Source organism: Trifolium pratense, linkage group LG2 (assembly GCF_020283565.1).
Source record: "Trifolium pratense cultivar HEN17-A07 linkage group LG2, ARS_RC_1.1, whole genome shotgun sequence".
In the NCBI taxonomy this organism is placed as follows: Eukaryota; Viridiplantae; Streptophyta; class Magnoliopsida; order Fabales; family Fabaceae; genus Trifolium; species Trifolium pratense.
This window is the reverse complement of record NC_060060.1, coordinates 27992009-28015709: the sequence shown is the minus strand read 5'-3', so window position 1 is coordinate 28015709 and position 23701 is coordinate 27992009. Positions and strand designations below refer to the sequence as shown.

General features: G+C 32.4%; 3 protein-coding genes across 4 annotated transcripts; all 3 read left to right on the top strand.

The window, feature by feature from the left end:
* The first annotated feature begins 3247 nt into the window (after window positions 1-3247).
* LOC123904495 lies at window positions 3248-3854 on the top strand. Its single transcript, XM_045954154.1, has 2 exons — window positions 3248-3339; window positions 3426-3854. The coding sequence occupies exons 1-2, from the start codon at window positions 3280-3282 to the stop codon at window positions 3852-3854; spliced, it is 489 nt and encodes a 162-aa protein (XP_045810110.1). The 5' UTR covers window positions 3248-3279.
* Window positions 3855-7574: 3720 nt separating this feature from the next.
* LOC123908977 (probable beta-D-xylosidase 7) lies at window positions 7575-13410 on the top strand. The gene is made up of 5 exons (XM_045959735.1): window positions 7575-8401; window positions 9217-9386; window positions 9616-9713; window positions 11595-12362; window positions 12755-13410. Exons 1-5 carry the CDS (start codon window positions 7670-7672, stop codon window positions 13342-13344), a joined length of 2358 nt encoding a protein of 785 aa, XP_045815691.1. The 5' UTR covers window positions 7575-7669; the 3' UTR covers window positions 13345-13410.
* A 3458-nt stretch (window positions 13411-16868) lies between these two features.
* On the top strand, window positions 16869-21227 carry LOC123908448 (phosphatidylinositol transfer protein 3-like). Of its 2 annotated transcripts, none has more exons than XM_045959089.1 (6): window positions 16869-17237; window positions 18666-18781; window positions 18908-19084; window positions 19344-19442; window positions 19601-19843; window positions 20571-21227. In XM_045959089.1, the coding sequence occupies exons 2-6, from the start codon at window positions 18707-18709 to the stop codon at window positions 20973-20975; spliced, it is 999 nt and encodes a 332-aa protein (XP_045815045.1). In that variant the 5' UTR covers window positions 16869-17237; window positions 18666-18706; the 3' UTR covers window positions 20976-21227. The 2 variants fall into 2 exon arrangements, with proteins under 2 accessions (XP_045815045.1, XP_045815046.1); XM_045959090.1 differs by having other exon boundaries at window positions 17008-17215; window positions 18663-18781.
* Window positions 21228-23701: the final 2474 nt, after the last annotated feature.

Sequence of the window (23701 nt, the reverse complement as noted above, 5' to 3'; positions counted from 1 at the left end):
AATTATAATTGAAATAAATAGTTAGAGACGAAAATTTGAGACGGATTTTAGTCGTGTCTTATAATTTATGTCTCTATATTCGTCTCTGATTGGTCAACTTAAAATTAAAATATGTCATGTGGCTTCGGTAATGCTTTCTCTTAGGTTTTTCTTTTGTGATGTTTTCCTTGTTAACCCTTCTTTTCTTAGATTTCTACAAATTTCTGCATTTTTTGTTGCCTATGGTAGAAAATACTAGAAAACCCTAATTAAAAATTACCCCCAATAAGTTATCTTGATAAATTTCCGTATTCAGAGGTTTTTGTGTCTTTTTATAACAATGGAGATTCAGAGGATTTTGTGTCTTTTTATAACAATGGAGATATATGTTAATAACTTTCCATTCTCTTAATTGTTGTTGTTGTTTAGTGGTCTGTTTTGCTGGCCATCGATTCCAATGACTCGCCGTTGTCACACCTTGCTCCTTCCATCCATCCCTCTACTACGAAATTAAAGTGAGTTATGATTTGAATTCAAAATCTTATTAATCCGTACCTTGTGACATGGCTGTGTAAAATTTGATGATACTGCTGCAAACATGTCGAATGAATGAAGTGTGACCTACGTTCACCGTTCAATTACTTGAGCCGATCTTAAAATGTTCAAAATTCTATAAATCAATGATTCATTACATTTTCCTTTCAAAATCATGTCCTCAATAAAGCTTATGCAAAACATTAATATCAATGGTTTTGAATTTGTTGTAGGGCTATATATGCATATATTTAGGATGGCATTCATTGTTGATGAAACTTTATTTAAGCTTTATGATCTTAGAAGTTAGAATGACACTGATACCATGAAAAAGGTTCTGATTTCTCTGGTAAAGAAAGAGATTTAAAATTTGACCCTTTGGCATAAATAGAATATTTTGGATTATTTGTAGTTTTGTTACGTGGAGCTTAATTGTGTTCTAATCTAATTATAAAACCAGTTCTGTTTAATTATGTTTAGAATTACTTATCTGTGAGATTAAGTGAAAACTCACTTGTTTAATTAGGTTCATGTCTTGGTTTTGAATTTGAAGATTGTGCTTGTGAAATTGTATTAATTTGTTTTTTTTTTTTTTGGAAGTTTTTTGGGATTTTTAAGGTATAATTGAGATTTTTAAGAGTTGAGTTTTAAGGCCTGGCTGTTGTGTCGATCCTCGACGAAGGTGGCTGGTTTTCCTCTCTGTCCTGTTGGCCTCTGTTGTGTGTTTTTTAGTCCCCTGGGCTGCGCTTTTGGTTTTGTTCTTCCTTGGTTTTGGTGGTAGCTTTGTGCAGCTTTTGGAGGCTGGTTTTGGTGTTGTTTGGGACTAGTCTTTTGGTGCTTCTTACCTCCTTGTATTATTAGAGATGCTTTTTACTTTTTCTGTGTTGGTTGGTTTGGTGGTTGGCTTGTGTGAAGCTCAACTACTAACTCCTCCCTTTTGTTTGTATCGTTTCCTTCCCACCCTTGGTATTTCTCATGCTTTGGATTAGTGGTCTTTTAATAAATATCCTATTAAAAAAAAACATGTTAATTGATTATGTTAGTTGATTTTGTCCACATTAGTAGTGGTTTGTGCTTGCTGGTTCCATATGTGATGATCACTTATTTTGTTGGAGAAGCTTGCTAGTAATGTATGTCTTCAAATTCCACCTCTTACTCTTCTAATCTTTTACAATTTTACTAGTTTGTGTGGTATCAATGTGAATGTTTTGCTATTTGATTGTCTCTGTCCTTTTGCCATGTCAAGATTGGTAATGAAAACACTTAAAATAAATGGACATAAAGAAAAACCATTGGTAGTTAAGCTACAATGATAATGGACAATAGTAGTTGTCATTTATGTGTATAGTTTCAATTTGTTGCCCATATAATTTTTTTTTTTATGGCTAAACTTTTATTAAATTTGAAAAAAGGAGTGCTAAGACACTACAAGGTACAAACCAGCAACAATATAGCAGAAAAAAAGGAAAACCAGAATATCTTCCATAGCATCGGAGAATATCACGTCGGGGTCAAAAGATCCATCAGATGGACGAATTTGGATTAGATCTGCCCCTGGAAATAAGTAGTTTAATTTCTCTAATATAATTACATAGAATTATATCAATATATGTTTGAAATTGCATCTTATTGTAATTTTTCTTATACTTTCAGCTTTGAACCAGAATCTACAGTGAGGGGTGCTATTACGAAAATCTTCAAAGAAAATTTTCAAGGCGCATGGTCATGTTGGAGTGTTGTTGATTCGACCACACAAGATTTTTGGTTTGATGACTTTAAGCTATTGTGTGGCATTCTCTACCAATAAAAAGTGAAAACTGATTGTAACCAAAAAAAAGAAGTGAAAACTGATTGATGATTAAATTTAGATGCAATTGATAATTTGAAAACTATGATATGTTCAACATTTTTACAATGACAGAAAGGTCATTTTATTAAGTAATTGAGGTGTGCTGGTTGTGTTTCATTATGGGATGCAATTGATAATCTTGTTTTTTTTTTTCCTTGAAGATTTCTTTTATATTGGGATATTTTTGTGCATCATGTCTTTTTTTTTTGGCTGTTGAGGATTTCTTTGTCTTATATATATCTTGTCAAGTACATCCTTTAGATTGATTAGTTGGTTATTATAGTTTTTTTTTTATTGCTATATTAGTTGGTGTTTTTAATTGGTTGTGCCAAATGAGAATCTACTCGTTTTAGAATTTATTCACATGTTATTGATTTTATTTTATCGTTGTTTCTATTGGAGTGTAGATTTGTATATATGGTATTGAATTTGTATACATGCTATGCTTGTCATATTATATATTGTGTTTGCAACTTTTACACTACTATTTGTATTGTTTGTTTGTAGGCCAAATACAAATGGCTTGAAAAGGATGAAGCTAGCATTAAAAAAAGCTTTAACAGTAGGGGAACATTGGCCCCGAAAAACGCTTTGTTCAAGGTTCGTAGCGGTAAAGATAAATGTGAATGGATTGATGAAGACAAGTTAAAAGAATTAACGGATCAATGGAAAGGTGAAAAGTGGCAAAATATTTCTAAGATTAATACACAAAACAGAAAGTCCCAAGCTGGATATAATGTGCACAGTGGAGGATCAATTACTGCCAGAAAACATACCAAAAAAATGGTTAGTAGTAAATCTGCTTTAGTGAATTTCAATTTAAATAGATTATACTAAATTTATGTGGTTATTGTTTTAGAGGATGGAATTGAAGGGAATTGAATAGAGAGCCAACATGTTTTAAGGTTTATCAGAGAATGCATAAACCAAAGGAAAAATCAAATGAGTGGTTTAACAAAGAACAAGCTCTGATAGCTGTAAGTATAAACTAATCTTGTTTAAGTTATAACTTTTAGCAATGTAAATAATATACTAATAGTTACAATTTTTCCTGATTTTTCAGGAAAGTTACCAAACTAAATTGTTTGAGAGAAATTCTCAAATAGGTGAGGGTAGTAACCAACAATCTGATGATAGTATATACATTGAAGTTGTTGGAGGCATTAACAAGAAGGGACACATATTTGGATTGGGATCTCAAGCTGCCACTATCAAAAAATCTTTGAAATGTTCTCCTTCAATTTCTACTGATGTGGTACAGTCAGATAAAGTTGCTGCTATGGAGGCTAAGATTGAAGCATTAACCGTTGAACTTGAGCAAAAAAATCTTGAACAAGAAACGTTAAAACAAAAGATGGAGCATTGGGAGCGGATTTTTGGAAGGTTTGTGCCTAATATTAATCAAAACTCGCCGGTTCAACTTGAAAGAGAAGGTGATAATGAAAATGATGAGATGGATGCTAATGAAAATGATGTGTTGGATGAAGTTTAGCTTTAGTTACTTTCTTTTATATATTTTTGTTAAATCAATTATATGTATTTTTGTGTCTTTGACAATTTTAAGTTTGATATTATATTTAGTGTAGTAGTGGTGCACTTGATACTTTGTAAGAATGACATACATTTGATGTCAATCGAAATTTGATTTTCTCAAATTCTAGAATTATATAAATTAGGGTAAATGATTATTTACCCCCTGTAAAATAAGCGAATTTTCGTTTACCCCCTGCTCAGATTTGTTTTTCTGTTTATCCCCTTGCACAAAAAAAAAATCCCTCATTTACCCCCTAGGTGTACAGTAGGACATCTGACTGTGCAAATCTGATGACGTGGCTTGTACACATGGAAAAAAATTCATTTATATTTATTTTTAAAATTCCACGTCATCTATTATAAATTTAAAAAATTATTTAAAAAACAAAATTTGATTTTTTTTTATTCTACAAACTTTACCCCAGAAGTTTATTAAACATTTATAAATCTTTATTTTTTAAATCTTAAACATTTATAAATCTTTAGTTTTTTAAAACAAAACTTTATTTTTTATTCTAAAATTTTATAAAATAAACAGAATCAGAATTTTTTTCAAAATACAAAAAATTCATTTATATTTATTTTTAAAATTCCACATCATCTATTAAATTTTTAAAAAAATTATTTTAAAAACAATACTTGATTTTTTTTATTCTACAAACTTTACTCCCAGAAATTTGTTAAACATTTCTAAATCTTTATTTTTTAAATCTGGAACATTTATAAATCTTTATTAAATCTTAATTAAATCATTATTTTTTTAAACCAAAACTTTATTTTTTTATTCTAAAACTTTATAAAAAAACAAAATTAGAATTTTTTTCAAAGTTCCAGTAATTTTCCAAAAATAAAAAGGAAAGAATTTTTTTTTTTTTTTTTTTGCAGATCTTTATCTTCTTTACCATTTCCTTCATCTTCTTCGAAGCTTGATTTTAGGCAACTGCCATGAATATCATGAAATTAGATCCGAAAAATCAAACTTTGATTTTTAAACTACCTCATCAATCCCATGAACCCAACTTTGATTTTTAACAACCACATGAAAACACAAAGACCAGTCAAGGGGATGCAAGTGCCATCCCTTGACAACCGAGCCAAACAACTCCCACCGCTAAAATACAGCACCCTTGCCAAACAACACATCACAAAAAAGACCTCCCCACCTATATAACAAGCAGCCTACAGTTCGATAATGCATTTTAATCCTCCTTCTTCAAGTTGCAAATCTTGATTTTTCTGAATTTATTTGATGAATTTATGAACATGATGATGAAGATGAAGAACAAGGTAAAGGAAGAAGATGAAGAAATAGAGAAAAAAATCAGTTAGGAATGGTGCACCGTTAGATATGGTAGACATTCAAAATTCAATGACTATTGTTTTTCAATAAGATCAAACGATGTAAATTAAGAGATTTATTAAGATCTATGGTGGACCAAATGCAATGTTAGTCCATCTAATACATTTTGTGTCAATTTTTTTTTAATAGATGACGTGAAATTTTAAAAATAAATATAAATGGTTAATTTTTCATGTGTACAAGCCACATAATTTGTTTTGTACGGTCATATGTCCTACTGTATATTTAGGGGGTCAATGAGGGAATCTATTTTTTGCAAGGGGTAAACAAAAAAAAAATCTGAGCAGGGGGTAAACGAAAATTCCCTTATTTTGTAGGTGGGTAAATGATCATTTACTCTATAAATTACATATAGTAGGTAAAAATTAATATTTGAAAAATTGTATAAGCATTTAATTGCTAAATAAAAAAAAAACTTTATAGAGACATAAAATGTGTTTTGTCAATATGGAGACAAAATTCTATGCTTAGAAACGGAATTTTTGAGACAGAATTATTTGAATCTAGAGACAGACAATTCTGTCTCCATTAGAGACAAATTTATTATGTTTTGAATTCAATGTTTAGAGACGGATGTTTATTTGTCAGTGACAGATAAATTCTGTCTCCAATCAGAGACGGAATATAAAATCCGTCTATGATAGTTTAGAGACGAGGAAATTAAAGACAAAATCAAATCGGTCTCTAATTTTGTCTCTAACATGCTTAGTGACGAAATATTGGCATTTTAGAGACAGATTTTGCTCGTCGGTATTTAAGATTTTTCTAATAATGAATGTAATTTAATTGTTATTTTCATTTTTTTATATTAAAATAATGACTTAATTGACACCAATGTTTTAAGAACCGGACCGGACCGGCCGGTCCGACCAGTTCACCCGTGAATCGAGCACCTCAACGGTTCGGATGACTAGCCAGAACCGCTAGTCAGTGGAATCGGGAAAAAACCGGTGTGAACCGGTATGAACCGTCGAGAACCGGAAAAACTGGTGAACCGGGAAATCGGGAAAACCGGCCGGTTTCTTCTCTCAGTAAAAAAAAAATTGATTTTTTTTTGTATTGCTCAGTGTAAAAAAACAAACAGAATGATTAATTTCTCTTTTCTATCTCTTGATTTCGACCACCCGATTTATCTCCATCGACGACCTTTATTTTCCAGTATAAAAACGACTCTTTTCCTGTGTTTTCTAAATCTTCCATAAGCTGTCATATTCACAATCGTTCACATGACTAGAGTTGCAGAGCAGAGAAAAGAAACAGAAGAAGTGTAGCACAGAGAAGTGTTGTACAAAGAAGAGTATATAGAAGTCAAAAGAAGAAAAAAAGAATGATGAAAGAAGAAGAAATAGAAGAAGTAAAAAAAAAAAAATATTGGAAACCGGATGAATAAGTGAGCGGCGCATAGAAGTAGGTGATGTTATGTATTTGCCTACAAACAATTAGGTTTTTTTGAAAGTATAATGGCCTAACATGTGATAAATTAGATATTGGGCTAATAATTAGGTGTATTTGTCATGTAACAAAGAAGTCCATCATATGATTTTTGGCTTAATTAATAAAATGGTCTCTTAAAGACATTTTTGGTTTCAGATTGGTCCCTTAAAGAAAAAAAGGTCCAAATAGGTTCCTTAAAGAAAAAAAAGTCCGAATAGGTCCCTTAAAGACATCTCCATTAATTAGTTTGGTCCTATTTAGACATCTTTTTAGGGACCAAACTGATTAACGGAGATGTCTTTAAGGGACCTATTCGGACTTTTTTTTTCTTTAAGGGACCTATTTGAACCTTTTTTTCTTTAAGGGACCAATCTGAAATCAAAAATGTTTTTAAGGGACCATTTTACTAATTAAGCCATGATTTTTTTTAAACTATTATTTATTATTATTAGTTATTGATTATAAAGTAAATAATAATATATTCATTTATTATTCGGTTCAATAACGATTGAACCGATTGAACCGTGAACCAGAGATCCTAACGGTTCGATCTCCGGTCCGGTTCTTAAAATATTGATTGACACTGATTCAATTAAAACAACATATAATAAATATGTAATTCGTACTGAATTGACGTTAATAATATCATTTTTTACCCGTAAAAATGTGAAGAATCTTAATTTTTAGTTTTAAAAAATATTATCGACAATCATTAAAATTTCTAATAATTTAAAGCATTATTCCATAGTCGACCACTTGTTAATCCGGTTATCGAACATATATTTTAAACTAATTGAATTTTACACTCCACCGATTTAATCAACTGGTTTTCTCTTGTTCAGTAACAAACATTTATAACCGTTTATTCATCACATTGTAGATCTCACCATTGAATTTTACATCTCGCACGCACGGTATGATAGCCCGAGCATTTAAAAAGACATGATGCTCTGTTCTCTTTTCTTACTTTCCCTCACATCATGGGCCACTTATCCATCACCACTACTACTTTCATCTCTTTTCTTTTTCTCCTCCTAACTCGCTACTACCAACTCGTTCAAAGCGAGTCAGCAACTCAGCCCCCTTACTCCTGCGACATCAGCAACCCACATACAAAGTCGTATAGTTTCTGTAATCTCAACCTTCCCATCAGTGAAAGAGCCAAAGACATAGTGTCACGGCTCACATTGGATGAAAAACTTTCTCAACTGGTTAACTCAGCTCCAGCGATTCCACGACTCGGTATACCGAGTTACCAATGGTGGAGTGAAGCGTTGCATGGTGTTGCTGATGCTGGTAAAGGGATAAGATTGTATGGTGGTAGTATTAAAGGTGCTACTAGTTTCCCTCAAGTTATTCTTACTGCTGCTTCTTTTGATTCCAAACTTTGGTATCAAATTAGTCAGGTGATTGGAACTGAAGCTAGAGGAATCTACAATGCTGGACAAGCACAAGGGATGACATTTTGGGCACCAAACATAAACATATTTAGGGACCCAAGATGGGGAAGAGGACAAGAAACAGCTGGAGAAGATCCTTTGGTAAATGCAAAGTATGCAGTTTCCTATGTCAGAGGACTTCAAGGTGATTCTTTTCAAGGTGGGAAACTTATTGGAGAAGATCGTCTTAAAGCTTCTGCTTGTTGCAAGCATTTTACTGCCTATGATTTGGATGATTGGAAGGGTACAGATCGTTTTGGTTTTGATGCCAAAGTAAGTTTTCTTTTCTCTATACTAGTATTAGATTGTCTTTTTGTTAGAGAAATTAAGAAAAAATTAGTTAGTTGGATTCACTTAATGATTATCCTCTTTTCGTTCTAAAATATAAGCAAAAGTTAGTCAACAAAAATGAATATATTTGGTCCAAATTTTTAATCAAATATATTAAGTTATTTTGACTCATTTTTGCTTATATTTTTAGACGGAGGAATTATTATATATGTGTTCGTATTCATACATTTGCTTTGTTAAGGTTTTGGATCATGAGATACAAAAAAAATATTTGGATCATGATGATTGATGAGGGTGGGTGTTCACGGGATTATTTGTAAAAGTTGCACTAGTGCCCATTTCATGATTAAAAAAAATGATTAATCCTATATCATTGTCTTTTTGTCCTTTGTGTAATTTAATTTCTATTTCTATGAATTATTGAGTTTACTTCTTTGACTAGTCATATATTCTCTCTAATTTTAAATTAAAAAAATTATTTTTTTTACATGATTTTTTTGTATTTATCACATAGTTAACAAATCTGATATATTAGTTTTTTTTAAAAAAAAAACAGTTTTTTTTCCTTCTAAAAGAAAGAATTGTTTTTGTCCTGATGGGGACTATATTATACAAGTTTGATGTTATTATACATAGTTATGTACTTAAGTTATGTTACTCAGTCTTATATTACTTTTATTTTAGCAAGATTCTTATATTCTTTAACTTTTGGTATTTTATCATTTAAGAATAATAATCCATATGAGTTACCCAAAAATAAAAAGAATAATCCAAATCCGTTCTAATTAATTATTCAGGTCACTTTGCAAGATTTGGCTGATACATATCAACCCCCATTTCATAGTTGCGTACAACAAGGACGATCTAGTGGAATAATGTGTGCTTACAACAGTGTCAATGGTGTTCCAAACTGTGCAGATTATAATCTCTTAACCAATACTGCAAGAAAAAACTGGAATTTCAATGGGTATATATATGTTAATTCTTTATGCTTGTTGAAACAATGGTTTCACTTTTTGGTGAATGTGTGTAAGCACCACTTATTTGGTAAAACTTAGTTTTCAAATTCAAACTTTTTAATTTGTCCATATATTTTTTAAGCTAAGTTTTTAAGTCAATTATTTACCAAAATGTGAAAGTGACATTTTAATTTTATTTTATTTATTATGAACGTTTCTTTTGGCTGTAAAAAACAGGTATATTACGTCGGATTGTGGAGCGGTAGATATCATAAAAACAAGACATGGTTACGCAAAAACACCAGAGGATGCTATAGCCGATGTACTTAAAGCTGGTATAATTTCCACTCTCACTTTGATTATTTTTTTGATTTTATGGAATAAATTATTATTTCACAATTAATAATTAAAATTGATGACAAATTTGATGAATTTATTTATATATCATTGTTACTATGTTCAAAAAAAAAAAAAAATACTCATATCGTTGTTGTTTAATCAATGTAACGTGGAGAGAAAATTCAATGCAATCTAATGATAATGTGAAGGGGGTAACTATCAATATCAAATTATCAATCAATGCTTGCTTCGAATGAAATATTATTTTCAACTTGTATCTTGGTTGCTTTTCATTTTAGGAGTGACTTTTTTCCCACATTTCACATTAACCATGTTTTTGGAAGTTTATATTTGAACACATTTTAATATCAAGAAGTGTATTTTGGGAAAATGCAAAAATACAAAGTCACATGGTTTGGCCCATATTTTGAACAGAGTCCCCACATATCCGCATGCCATTCTAAGCCATCATGGTATCCTTTGGCAGTAAGCAAATTAATTATCATAGTCCAAAAATTCACTTCTGGAATACACAATACAGTTGTGAGAGAAAGAGATTAGATTAATTTTTTTTTTTACCCCAATAATTATCTTTCTACCTCAACATATTTTCCAATATCCTCATTCTACCCTTGTCAAATTTCAATATTTTAATATTTTTTACTTTGTCGTTTTATAACCTTTTCGGTAGACTGGTCACATCTCCGAAACACGGTTCCGGTACTTTTTTTTTCCGATATGTTAATTTCACCGGAACACTTTTTCAAAGTGTTCTTGGAAAACTCACTATGGACAAAATAACTTTTTTTAGTAAAAAAAGTGTTTTTGGAAAAATATGAATTGTTACCGGAATATTTTATTTAAAAAAATCGGTTTGTATCATATGCATAATTTTTATATTACATATCGGAACATTTTTTAAAAGTGTTCTGTTATTATACAAGTGTACTAGTATGTTACATTTCTTCCTTGTTTAAAAATGTCAAACTTAGAACTAAAAACAAGTCATAGAAAACCCATTTTCTCCATTGTTTTCCTTCCAATATCAACTTGCATTATCAATGGGTGACAACTGCTGTGAGGTGGAGACGACGACCTTCTTGGCCTCCCGGAGAGTGGAAGTTCGCCGACGGAGATCTGACGGAGATTGGAAAAACCTTGATTGTTTTGATTTCGACCAGTTCTGATTTTGTGCAAACAATAACATTTATTTGGCCCATTCTGTTATTAGGATTTAGGCCCAACTTAGTTTGGTTTGTGTTGTTCTTAGGTTATATGTTGATCCTTCAATATTCTTTTGTAACTAAGACATTCAATTCATATCAATGAGAAAGAGAGGAACTTTCTGACACATTCCATTCACCTCTTTTGTAATAACATTGGTGCTATAATGAGGACCTAAACCACACTCGAGGAATGACAACCCTTCTAGCTTCAAAGCCCTTTAGTCTCGAAAAAAGTCTCACATTATTTAAGAACCGACACTAAATTAGTTTATAAACATCTACTCTTATCAACTCATTGCGGTGCCCCTTTTAACTAAAGACAAAAATGTGAGGCCTCACATAAGAACTAAAGCGAACAATACTTCAGAAAATCAGTGCGGCACATCCTAAAGGCCGAAACAAGATTCATTTACACAACTAAATTTTATGATTGCATTAATTGTCTTACAACTACTCAATTTGTACATTAACACCTTTAAGCTTTGCAATCACTTTATTGGTCTTAGTTTTAATCTATGTCAAACTTGTTTATCTCTAAGCTCTATAATCACTTTAGTTATCATTATTTTGCAACAGAATGTAGAATTAGTACTATTGCAATACTTTTGATAAACCCTGATATTTGACTTGTTCTGTTATAAAAAATTTCAGGAATGGATGTAGAATGTGGTGATTACTTCACTAACCATTCAAAATCGGCGGTGTTACAGAAAAAAGTACCTATATCTCATATCGACCGTGCACTACACAATCTATTCTCCATTAGAATAAGACTAGGCTTATTTGATGGAAATCCAACCAAACTCAAATATGGATCAATTGGTCCTAATCAAGTATGCTCTAAACAAAACCTAAACCTAGCTCTAGAAGCTGCAAGAAGTGGCATTGTTCTTTTAAAGAACAATGCGAAAATTCTCCCACTTCCAAAATCAACAAATTCCATTGCAATTATAGGTCCTAATGCAAACTCATCATCAAAAGTTGTTTTAGGAAACTATTTTGGTCGTCCGTGTAATTTGGTAACAATAAAACAAGGCTTTGAGAGTTATGCTAAGAACATTGTTTATCATTATGGATGTAGTGATGGAACAAAATGTCTTAATGCTGAAATTGAGCAAGCAGTGGAAGTTGCTAAGAAAGTTGATTATGTTGTTTTGGTTATGGGATTAGATCAAAGTCAAGAGAGGGAATCACACGATAGAGATGATTTAGAGTTGCCAGGTAAACAACAGGAACTCATTGAAAGTGTTGCTAAAGCTTCTAAAAGGCCTGTTATTTTGGTGCTTTTGTGTGGTGGCCCTGTTGATATTAGTTTTGCTAAGTTTGATGACAAAATTGGAGGGATTTTGTGGGCTGGTTATCCTGGTGAACTTGGTGGATTGGCTTTGGCTCAGATTGTGTTTGGTGATTATAATCCAGGTCAGTTTTCTTCTATGCGCTGTCAGTGTAAACTAAGTTTAACAGTGATATCAAATTTCTACTAAATTGTGTATCGCTAAACAATAACATTTTCTCTGAATTCCACTATGCTATAGCACTATAGATTTGTTACAGCCGCTGTTTGACAAGATTGGCCTAGTGGTGTTGGCTAGGTCTCAGGTTCGATTTCCTCTGGTGCCAATTTCGGTGGGCTAGTACAGAGCAAAAGAAAAGCTTTGGCTTTAAATGGGGCTCCCACAGGTGGTTGGTGGGATTGACCCCCTTGGATTAGTCGGTCCTTGGGCCTGATACCGAGTTTTCGAAGTATCTTTTCCTAAAACTATAATTACTTGACTAATGTGATGTTTTGTTATTTAATCATTGCAATGCAGGGGGAAGACTGCCAGTGACTTGGTACACAAAAGATTACATCAAAACACCAATGACAGACATGAGAATGAGAGCCGATCCATCATCTGGCTACCCCGGTAGAACATACCGGTTCTACACCGGTCCAAAGGTCTACGAATTTGGCTATGGTCTAAGCTACTCAAAATACTCATACAACTTCATTTCTGTCAAAAATAACAACCTTCATATCAACCAATCAACCACTCATTCAATACTCGAAAACTCCGAAACAATCCGTTACAAACTTGTTTCGGAGTTAGGCGAAGAAACATGTAAAGCCATGTCTGTTTCTGTCTCATTGGGAGTTACAAACAATGGAAACTTGGTTGGGAAACATCCTGTGTTGCTGTTTGTGAAACACAAGAAGGGAAGAAATGGAAATCCAGTGAAACAGTTGGTGGGTTTTGAGAGTGTGACAGTGGAAGCAGGTCAAAGGGGTAAAGTTGGATTTGAAGTAAATGTTTGTGACCTTGTTAGTAGAGCAAATGAGAGTGGTGTTAAGGTGATTGAAGAAGGTGATTATTTATTGAGTGTGGGAGAGGAAAACTATTCAATAAATGTCACCCTTTGATGAATTGATGCAATGTAATTGAATTTTCAATCAATAAAGAAGAAAAACTAGCTATTTCAATTGCAACTTTTTTTTTTGGGTACATATTTGAATTGCTTATAGAAAGCTTGATTGACTCATGATAATTTACATTTGCGATGCTTAAAATTGATCATAATAAGAATTAAAACAAACAAATTCAATTTAAGCGAATTCTTTGTGACAAGTTTTAACAATATATATATTTTTTTAGTTTAATGGATATGCTCCATCAATATATATTATATATTAATTTTATACTCACATTCAATAGAAATTAAACATTTCTCCATATCATACAATTAAAGTGGAGTGTAATGAGATGATTTGACAAAATACACGGTTATTATTGAATGATAATGTAAAATTAATTTACACTCTCTGTGCATATATTGTTTTATTTTTATTTTCTTCTACCTTGTTTATCATCATTGAGTGACTAACATATTTGTAGAAAAATTTGTTGTGCACAAAAAATACAGCATTCATTCTTAATCTAAATTTTTATATACAAAAATAAAGGATCATTTTTTTTTTCAAAAAAAAATAAAGTATCAAATTTTTGACAGCTTATTTAAAAGACCAAATCTCTTGTCACTTACGTCCATATATTCTTGATAGATTTGAGCGTAATCTAAATTGCCTATAATGTACTAAAAAAAAATGGCCTATACTAGACTATGATTTAGAGCGGCTAATTTTGGCTGTCAACATGAGATTAATTTGATGATTTATGAGCATTGTTCGATTCAATTAAATTTTTTATTGTTAGCTGTTGTTATGAGGATAGCAATCCCTAAATTTATTGTAGTTTTTTTTTTTGGACTCCATCTCTCTTCTTTTAAAAAATAAATAATAATAATAATAAAAAACTAACTCCATTGATGAATCACACTCCACACTAGATACATTTTTTACCCTAATTCCCTCGCTTGGAAGGTGTATCAATAAATTAAATGGGGTTATTAGCTAAACCTTGGACCAGGTGTGACCATGACCACGTGTGAGGGTGGCAGTTCATTATGTAGTTGTGTTGTTAGAGTTTGTTTGAAGTCTCATATTATTTAAATTTTTGGGCTATTAAGTATATAAATATGTGAGGACAACCTCGTTCTATGAGCTAGTTTTGGGGTTGAGATTAGTGGCAGATCCATGACCCTTGTTTGGGGGTGCAAAATTTTAAATTAATAATTTTTATTGGTATTAATCATCTGGTTTTCAGGAAAAGAGGGTCCGGGTAATTCATAGTTTGGCCACGAGATAAATAAAGTATGGCCAAAAATTAATTCCACCAGGATTTAACTCAAGTTCTCTCGAACGATTCATTTTAGGAGCGCTTGTTAATCACAAAAACTAAATGTTTTAATTAATTTAATACTATATAATATGAGTAATTTATTAATATAGATACCAATGTACTTACAAAAAAAAGGTCATGCTAAACAGTGCCTCCGGGGCACTTGTTAAGCATACCTAAAAAAGAAATAAAAAATAAAATTTATATTGAAAAGACAACTTTTTGTACTTTTGAAGCATTGAATGCACACATTTTAAGACAAAATTTCTATTTTAACATGTTTAACCAGTACTCCGGGACACTGTTTAGCATTTTCGAAAAAAAAATAATATAGATACCAATGTTGCAACTATTAGTCTATAATACTTTTACAAAAAAAAAAAAAACTTAAGTCTATAATACACATCCTTCTATATAATCCATTGGTTAAAGCTTGCAATCTTAAGGCTAAGACCTACGGGAACGGGTTGTCTTCGGTGACATTATATCACAGTGAAATCTTAATTTTAAATTATTTTGATAAGTTGACTTTTAAATTTTAAAAATAATTTGAATGGTAGATTTGAACACTGGACTTGCTTACGGGAGAGAATCTAATCCCTAAGACATAGGTTCTACCTGACAAAACTTTAAATAAAATTTGCAATACTCTCTGGTCCTATATATAAGGAATATATTGAGAAAAACATTGGTCAAATAATTGCTATATCGGTGAATATGGGGATAGATGAGTCTGACACAATTGGTTAGGGAGAAACTAATACCCGTCATTTCACCATTCAAAGTGCTTACGACCTGTAGCAGGGTAACGTCCAACAAATTGATGGGGATTGGAAGAAGATTTGAGCCTAGAGAGGCCTTCATCAGATCCAAAACTTTATTTGGATTGCAACTCTTGAACGTCTCTTAACCAACTTTCGTAGAAGGAGATGAGGTGTCAGAGTTTCACCTGCTTGCTCTAGTTGTGTAAATGGAGATGAAACTGTCATCCTTACTCTCATGGATTGCATCCATGCAACATGTATTTGGCTCATGCTAGTTGGTCATAATCAAATTACTAATTTTTTTCTCTTTTTTGAATTGCAGGGATTATATTTTCATGAACCTTAATAGCAAGGAGTTTGTAGTACAACAAGGAAATTAACATCTATTTTCATGGTGGCGTGTTGGCACCCTTGGACTTGGAGAAATAAGTATATTTTTTAAGAGGGCTTTCAGCGCCCAAATGATTCGTCCTAGGTGATTCTTAAGAGTTAAGATGGTTGTAGATATTGATCAATATTGGTTCACTCTTTCAATAGAAAGACATAGACAACTTGAGACCATCTACATCGGATGGAAGCATGCTCAAGGGGAATGGATAAAACTCAAATGTGATAGAGCATACAAGGAGTCAATGCGCGTGGCCGGATGTGCGGGTCTTTTTTTAGACTCGAATGGTTGGTTGAAAGGATATGCTCAAAACATTGGAGCTTCTGATTGATATAGTAACAGAGAGTTGTAAGTTGAGTGGAAACACCCCTATCTTGTTTCGGCGTATTCATGATTTTGCTAACCTACAGTGGCACATTACTTTTAAGCACACCTGGCGCGATGAAAACAAATGCGCATATTGGTTAGCTAATTTTTAGCTTTAGCCAAAGTTCATTTGATGTAAGAAATTTGAAAACTCCTCCTAGAAAACTCCAAAATCCCCTTTTGATGACATATTTAAAACTTCCATGCTTAGGAATGTTAATGTAGTCTTGTAGCTCTTTTTTCTTGAGCTTTGCCCTCTCTTTTTTCACGAAAAAAAAAACATTTTTCTTTGAACTAGACTAACTGAAACTACTTTCATGTTTAAGAAAATTTGAAATAATAAAAATATTTTCTAATTTCATCTATTTTCTTCTTGTAAACAAAGTAAAGCTACCACAAATTTTAATAAATAAAAAATGTTTTTATAAAGCAAACAAAATGCATTCTTTCCTTCCAACCTAATATTCTCTATAGATATCGAAGGATTTGAATTGGTTGTTGTAACTCCTACACGCAGTAGAAAATCGAAGCCACACAAAACAGATCAAATGATTCTAATTTATATAATTAATTTGATTAATTTTATATAAGTTTTAATCTTAACTATTTATTTATTTATGGTCGGACAGTGAGAAATAGTTACTCGTGGAATAAGGAGATCAAAACCTTGTTATTGTGTCGCTGAATTTGAGAGGAAGAGCGTTTTTTTTTTTTTTTTGAAACTTGGTTATTTTATTCTTGCATATGCATAAAAATAGTATTTTCTAACATGTAAAATAAAAATATTTTAATTTTTTTATTGATCGATGATTTTTAAGACAAAGAGTTGAAAAATAATCACGTTATCACATGGATTATTCAGCTAAATATCACATGTGTGTGTCCAGAAATCAGAATCAGAATCAGGAATCAGCATCGCTATCTCCAAAACCATAGTTGTTTGTTTGTAGTTTTTCTGTCTCATCTTCCTTTCCTTTTGCGAACGAACAAGTTTGACTTTTCCTATTTTTTCTCTTCTTCAAGTCAAAATAATCCCAACAAGATATTCTCAACTCAACAGGTTTGCCAACAAAATTCTTACAACTGTTTAATTAATGTTTTGTCCGAATTTTGTTAATTCTGTTTAAAATCCTTCTGTTATTATGTGATTGTATATGTAGAATTTTTGTTCAATTTTCAACCATGATGCGTTTTGATGCAACCTTATATAATTGTACTATAAATAAATTGAATTCAGCAACACAATATAATTTGGTTATTTTTGTAGATTTTTTGTTTATATGGATAAATCAGCGTTTCAAACCTTGTTTTCAAATCTGAGTTGGAGATTGAACTGACTAAATTCAGGGTTTTGATTAATTCAGTTGGTTAAGGTGTTGATTCCACGGTTTTATGTTTAAGCTAAGGTACTCAACACAAGCAACCAAGATTTGGTTTCAAGATCATATAGTTTTGGATATCTGTTGTTTCTAGACCAATTTGGTTACAACAACTGCAACTGTAGTTTAGTTTACTGTCATATCAGCTGCGTTTGACCGTGATTCTTGAGAATGTTTAGGATTGTTGTGTGGTGTGGTGGTTATTTGAAATCTTGGCTGCAATGTTAAGGTTTTTGGGACCTCCAAAACAGAATCACTGAGCTGAATCAGCAACACCCTGCAATTTTCTTTGATATCAAAGATCGCAGCGTAACCACAAATGCCACTTCAATTTAAAACATTGGTTAAAACGAATCTGATAGTGTTTCAATAGGAAAAATTGTGATTTCAATATTTCATAGTTCAAGTAGTTTATCTTTTATTAAAGGGCTTATTGTCTTTGCATGTATTTTTCTCTTATTAAGAAGCTTATTGTCTTTGCTGAATAATTGTGATGTCTGCTCAACCTGAGGGTCGGAGATTTGTGGCATCTTGTGTTCAAATAAATAAGAAAGCAAACCCAAGCCAATTTATATTAGGGGGTATATATTATGTATTACAATTGTAGGACTACACCTATGATACAATGAGCTCTTATTTGATAACTATACAAGGAACCTCCTCACAACTTCTCTGAAACTTTTGTTCCTTCAAGGGAATACTAGTTTACGCTTTTCCACAGATGTCTCATTAGATCACTTTATTGCACAGATTGTTGTTACTAAAGAGAACAAATGAAAAATATTCTTACTAATCCGGTTAGATATTTCACTGCACTAATGTTTTCTATGGAAGAGCACAGAAATCTAACTAATCTGATTAGATATCTCACTTACTGTACCTTGAGAATTATGAAATGAAATGACAGCAAACAATGTGTTTTGGAACGGCAGTTTAACTGTCAAATTCAGGGGAGGTTTGTGTCTTTTGAAAAATAGAGGGGAGTGTGAGTGTGAGTGACATTTTAAAGAACTACAAGGGAGGTCAATATAATTTTCACTTTTTTATTTTAATTCTTTAAATATTTTGAGATATGTGATTACTTAGATAACTTGTATTTACTTTTGCAGTATACATTGTTGACTTTTAGAGAATCTCTACACTGACCAACATGAGTGTAGATCTGAAGAAAACTGCCTCTAATGGCAATGAGAAAATGTTAATAACACAAGAACAGCAGGGAAAGGTATGTCTCCTACATGTTAATATGACATAATCTCACCTTGTTTTGACACTTGGCATCTGAAAATATAAAACTGCAATATTTTGAGAAAAGGGTTTTTTTAACCACGATATCTTTGTTTCCTTCTAGATCAATGAGGTGAGAAGGTTAATCGGGCCACTGTCTGGTAAGGCATTCGTTTATTGTTCTGACACATCCATCACAAGGTATTTAAGGGCACGAAATTGGAATGTCAAGAAGGCGGCTAAAATGTTGAAGCAGACACTTAAATGGAGAGAAGAATATAAACCAGAAGAGATCCGCTGGGTGAGTGGCTGCCTGCCTTTCTTCAAATTCTTAATGATTTTTGAGGCATATGTTTGTTTCCTATCAGCAACTTAATATCATGTTTGATATTAAGACTTCACTATCTGAATTTGGTTGATGAGTTTATTCGGTTGGCTGAGTTGATTTGGCTGACCGAGTTAAATACGGAATCATCTGGAATGGTTTTCATCTTTATATGTTTGGTCAAACTATCTCTTTTCTTAAATTAGTTTGATTTGTATTTTTTTTGGTTGTACAGGAAGATATTGCTCAAGAAGCAGAGACCGGAAAGATCTACAGATCAAATTATATTGACAAGCATGGGAGAACAGTACTTGTAATGAGACCTGCTCGTCAGGTATCTTCTAAAAAGAACTCTTTAACTACTTGCTTCGACATTGATATCAAATTTAGTTATTTATTTCTGCATAACTGTTTAAATTTTTATTTATCATCTGATCTTGTAAAGTGATGTTATTCATTTTTCTCGGTTATCCTTCATTATTTGGAATGCAGAATTCGAAGTCAACAAAAGGACAAATTAAGTATTTGGTGTACTGCATGGAGAATGCTATTTTAAATCTTTCACCAGAACAGGAACAGATGGTCTGGCTGATTGATTTCCAGGGTTTCAATATGTCACACATATCTATCAAAGTGACACGCGAAACTGCCCATGTATTACAAGACCATTATCCTGAACGGCTGGGTCTGGCAATACTATACAATCCACCTAAAATCTTCGAACCATTCTTCACGGTAACTAAGTTTTTCCATTCTGACATTTCATGCTTCAATTTTTTCCTGCTGATTTTTTATAAACATGCGCACCGGTGGCCCAGAGGGTAGGCAACCGCCCAGGGCCCAATTTCTTTGGGTTTGCTAAATAATTTTGTTTTACTAATATATACACATATTTGGATAACAATTTTTTTTAAGGAAAACGATACTCAGATGGACACCGTTTTATTACTTCGTCTAGGGCACTCAAAGTCTCAAGACCAGCCCTGAACATGATGCGGCTTTTGTTTTGGCAATAACATGATAAGTGATTTATCTGTAATGACTTCATAAAGTGTTAACTGAACCCACTTTACCATCCTATGCCACAATGATTCCAAAACGAATTTCATTCTTGAGGATCTTTTAATGTCTTATGCATATGTGAACCACTTGAGATATAAGTACAATTGAAGTCGAAATTGTAGTGTACTTGGTCTAGAACTGTAGCACTGGTTCCAAACTCCTTTCCATTTTTACTTTAGTGTGTATATATGACAAAGTTGATCCATGTTTTTATCTTTCAGAATTTGATTTTTTTATTGTTTTGAACCTAAATTTTAATCTCCTTATTTGTTTCTTGAATTGCATGGCAATGTGGGAAATTTCTTTAGTTTTTGCTCTCAACCAATGCATTTTTAGCTTCTTACAATTCTGATCATTAATCTTGTACAATTTCATGATGACAAAATATGTGTTGCTGCAGATGGTAAAGCCCATATTAGAGACCAAGACTTATAACAAAGTCAAGTTCGGTTATTCCGATGATCAGAATACCAAGAAGATTATGGAGGATTTGTTTGATTTAGAGCATCTTGAATCTGCTTTCGGTGGGAATGATAATACACCATTTGACATAAATAAATATGCTGAGAGAATGAAAGAAGATGATAAGAAGATTCCTTCTTTCTGGACAAGGGAAATCTCACCATCTTCAGTCCCAATTGATGTTCCTTCTTTAGATTCGATTAAATTAGACACAGATTCTGATGCCTCTGACAATGAGAAAATAGTTTCTTCTTCTGACTCAGTTACTGATACTGGCTCCGTCGACCCTGATCAAAACTCAGTTATTCAAGAGGATCGGAATACGAGTGCTGCTATGCATTAGAACGAGAAATTATAAAACTCAGCGCCTCTGAAATTATATATAGGCACTGAGGTAATACAATGTTGTGAAATTATTTTCTTGCTTGAAATTTAGAATCAAGAGACTTATTGTTAACTTGATGTTGGCTTTAAGATGACAGATGATTTTACTTATTGGATTAAAGTTCTAACCTTGTGATAGGCATGGAATGCTTTTGATAATATTTATCTGCTTTCTGCCCTCATGAATGGTTCATAATGGTGGTTCTCTCTATTTCTCCTCTTCTCTTCATTCTCCTGATTTTGTCATAACTTGATAATTTTTTTTTTTTTAAAAAAACTCACATTATTCTCCAAAGAGTAAAAAGATGAAATTCAACTGACTCAAATCGATATGAAACTCAACGAACTCTCCTTTGGAAAGGATACAAAAACCATTGATTTGAATCTAAGATTGGTGAACAAAGAGTTCCTCGCTATCATCATCAGGGTAATGAAACCAAACCCCGTTTGATAGTTGAACCATTACACCTTCCCGGTTAATCTCGAACAATCTTCGATTCTCACATTAACTTTCAAACCGTTTTTATCTATTCAAAGTTATTTCAATTGCAACTTCTATAATATCAATTATTTTCAAATAACAAAACGGCGCCGAATAGCCAATTCAAATTTCAAGTATTATGGAAATTTTCCCCGTCCAAAAGTAACAGGTTATGATATGAATTGAAATCTCAGCAGACAGCAATGAGGCATTTACGGTATGCTCTTTATTATACGATGCTACAGTTATTTCTGTTGATCTCTCACCCCCTGTTATAAGTCACTTTAATATATTTCAGAAATTTCAATAATTGTTTTATATATGAATTTAATTGTTGTACAATATTAAATACATGTGTAAAATAACTTTATACTGACGGAATATATAAATTAAATTTTTGTTTTAAAGTGGTTGTATAACAAAAATTAAGGTTTGTATGTTGACTACACCTATGGTCATTTTTTTATTTTCTACTAGTTCTATAGGTGAGTGACAAATTGAGGGATTTGGTTTGAAAACACAATTTCACTTTTTGGGAATACGATTGATTTGATAAAAACAGTTTCATTGTCATCCAGTAATTTGTATTGGAAGATGGAATAAATAAGAAAGAATCAAGGAAGTTTCAACCTATTAGTCAAAAATCTAGGGAGTTACTTTTGTCGTCCTACCGGTTACTCAAATATTGTCCGTGACTTAAGTAGCAGACGTTTTTTTTCTTCCAAAAACGTTCTATTTTTACACATCCGCTACTTAAGTCGTGGATGTACAAAAATAGGGCGCGCAAGTAACCAGTAGAATAACAAAAAAAGCTCTCAAAATCTATGGGGCTAACTACTAACAAAAAGCATAACCTATTAGACTACTACTAGTACTTTTGGCGAACCCAATAACACTTTTATACTACTCCCTCTATCTTACTACTAATACTAACGTGTATATCTATTACTCGGTCGGTCATGAGTATCACTAGGTGGGTGATAATTTTAAAAAACGAAGCCGACCATATGTACTCGTGTTAACCCTATTTCTCTCATTTTTAAACCCCGCCACAGCCACTGACCCAACCCAACCCGACCGTTTTATCAATATTTTTATCGATTTGAACGGTTTCCGGTGGGTCAAAAATATTTTTATCTGACACTTTAACCATTCATTAATTAGTACTTCACATGTATCTTCAATGGTTAGATGGACTTTTTCTAAATGGGTTTAGTTTTAATGTTTGCAAGTCATGGAAGTGAGTGCAATGTGTGGATACAACTATTTCTCATAAACAAATGAATTCTGAATTTGAATTGCTTGGAACAGTGCTGTTTGTTTTGAACTGTTTTGGTTAAGGGGTTTTATCTTGCAGTACAGGTACATGATATTGTTTCTCGTACTTTCTCTTTTCTTATAATTGTGTGTAGATTATGAGGGTGGATTGTGTTTTGATTTTGAAATGTAATTACTAGATTCTTTACTGGGACTCCGTCCACACTACTATACTAATTAAGCTGCTTTGGTTTTCTTCTTCTTTGGTAATTGGCTGGCGTACAATTTCTGATCCTTAAGAATGCTTTGACAACATTACTAGACAGGGGATTATGTAGGGGCTGTCAGTTGCTACTAATCTGTAAAGAATCAGAGTCTATCTATCCATCCATAGGGGACGCCATGGGAATTAATTAATTAATTGAGGTCTCTGATGGGCCAACGACTTGGTTTTCGAGTGAAACATTGCTTGAAATAGCTGCTGTGGTGTAATACATTCTGTTTCTTCTTGTTGATGCAAATGATCATGTGCTTAAGATTAACCATTTCATTAATTTCCATCCCATGTATTACTATTAGAAGATTAATCATGTTCTGTCATGTACTCTACTCAATTTATATACCTTAATTTCATCTCTGGTTCCATAAAAAACTTTAGACTGTCTTTTCTCGTTCAACACCTTTGTTATGCATTGGTTTAGTTTATTGTATTTATTGAATTCATTACATTACTATTTTGTATAGCCCATAGGATTATAATAAAGGTTCAATGATGTCTCATTAGACACACATTATACAAAAATATGATTTCAATATGGTATCATAAGCTTAGGTTTTTCAATCTTGTTCTGCCCTTGCCTCAGGCCGCCATTCCCTTTTCCTTTTTTTCCCCCTTAAAATGGCTCCGTGAATAATTTAAAAAAATGACATAATTCAATGTAATCATA

What these genes read in the sequence shown, in the direction of transcription:
- LOC123908448 (XM_045959089.1), top strand. Translation starts at nt 18,707, where the DNA reads ATGAGTGTAGATCTGAAGAAAACTGCCTCTAATGGCAATGAGAAAATG. An exon ending in TAATGAGACCTGCTCGTCAG is followed by an intron (nt 19,443 to 19,600) that starts GTATCTTCTAAA and finishes TTTGGAATGCAG; the next exon opens with AATTCGAAGTCAACAAAAGG. An exon ending in TCTTCGAACCATTCTTCACG is followed by an intron (nt 19,844 to 20,570) that starts GTAACTAAGTTT and finishes GTGTTGCTGCAG; the next exon opens with ATGGTAAAGCCCATATTAGA.
- LOC123904495 (XM_045954154.1), top strand. Translation starts at nt 3,280, where the DNA reads ATGCATAAACCAAAGGAAAAATCAAATGAGTGGTTTAACAAAGAACAA. An exon ending in AAGAACAAGCTCTGATAGCT is followed by an intron (nt 3,340 to 3,425) that starts GTAAGTATAAAC and finishes CTGATTTTTCAG; the next exon opens with GAAAGTTACCAAACTAAATT.
- LOC123908977 (XM_045959735.1), top strand. Translation starts at nt 7,670, where the DNA reads ATGGGCCACTTATCCATCACCACTACTACTTTCATCTCTTTTCTTTTT. An exon ending in GTTTTGGTTTTGATGCCAAA is followed by an intron (nt 8,402 to 9,216) that starts GTAAGTTTTCTT and finishes TTAATTATTCAG; the next exon opens with GTCACTTTGCAAGATTTGGC. An exon ending in GTTTGGTGATTATAATCCAG is followed by an intron (nt 12,363 to 12,754) that starts GTCAGTTTTCTT and finishes ATTGCAATGCAG; the next exon opens with GGGGAAGACTGCCAGTGACT.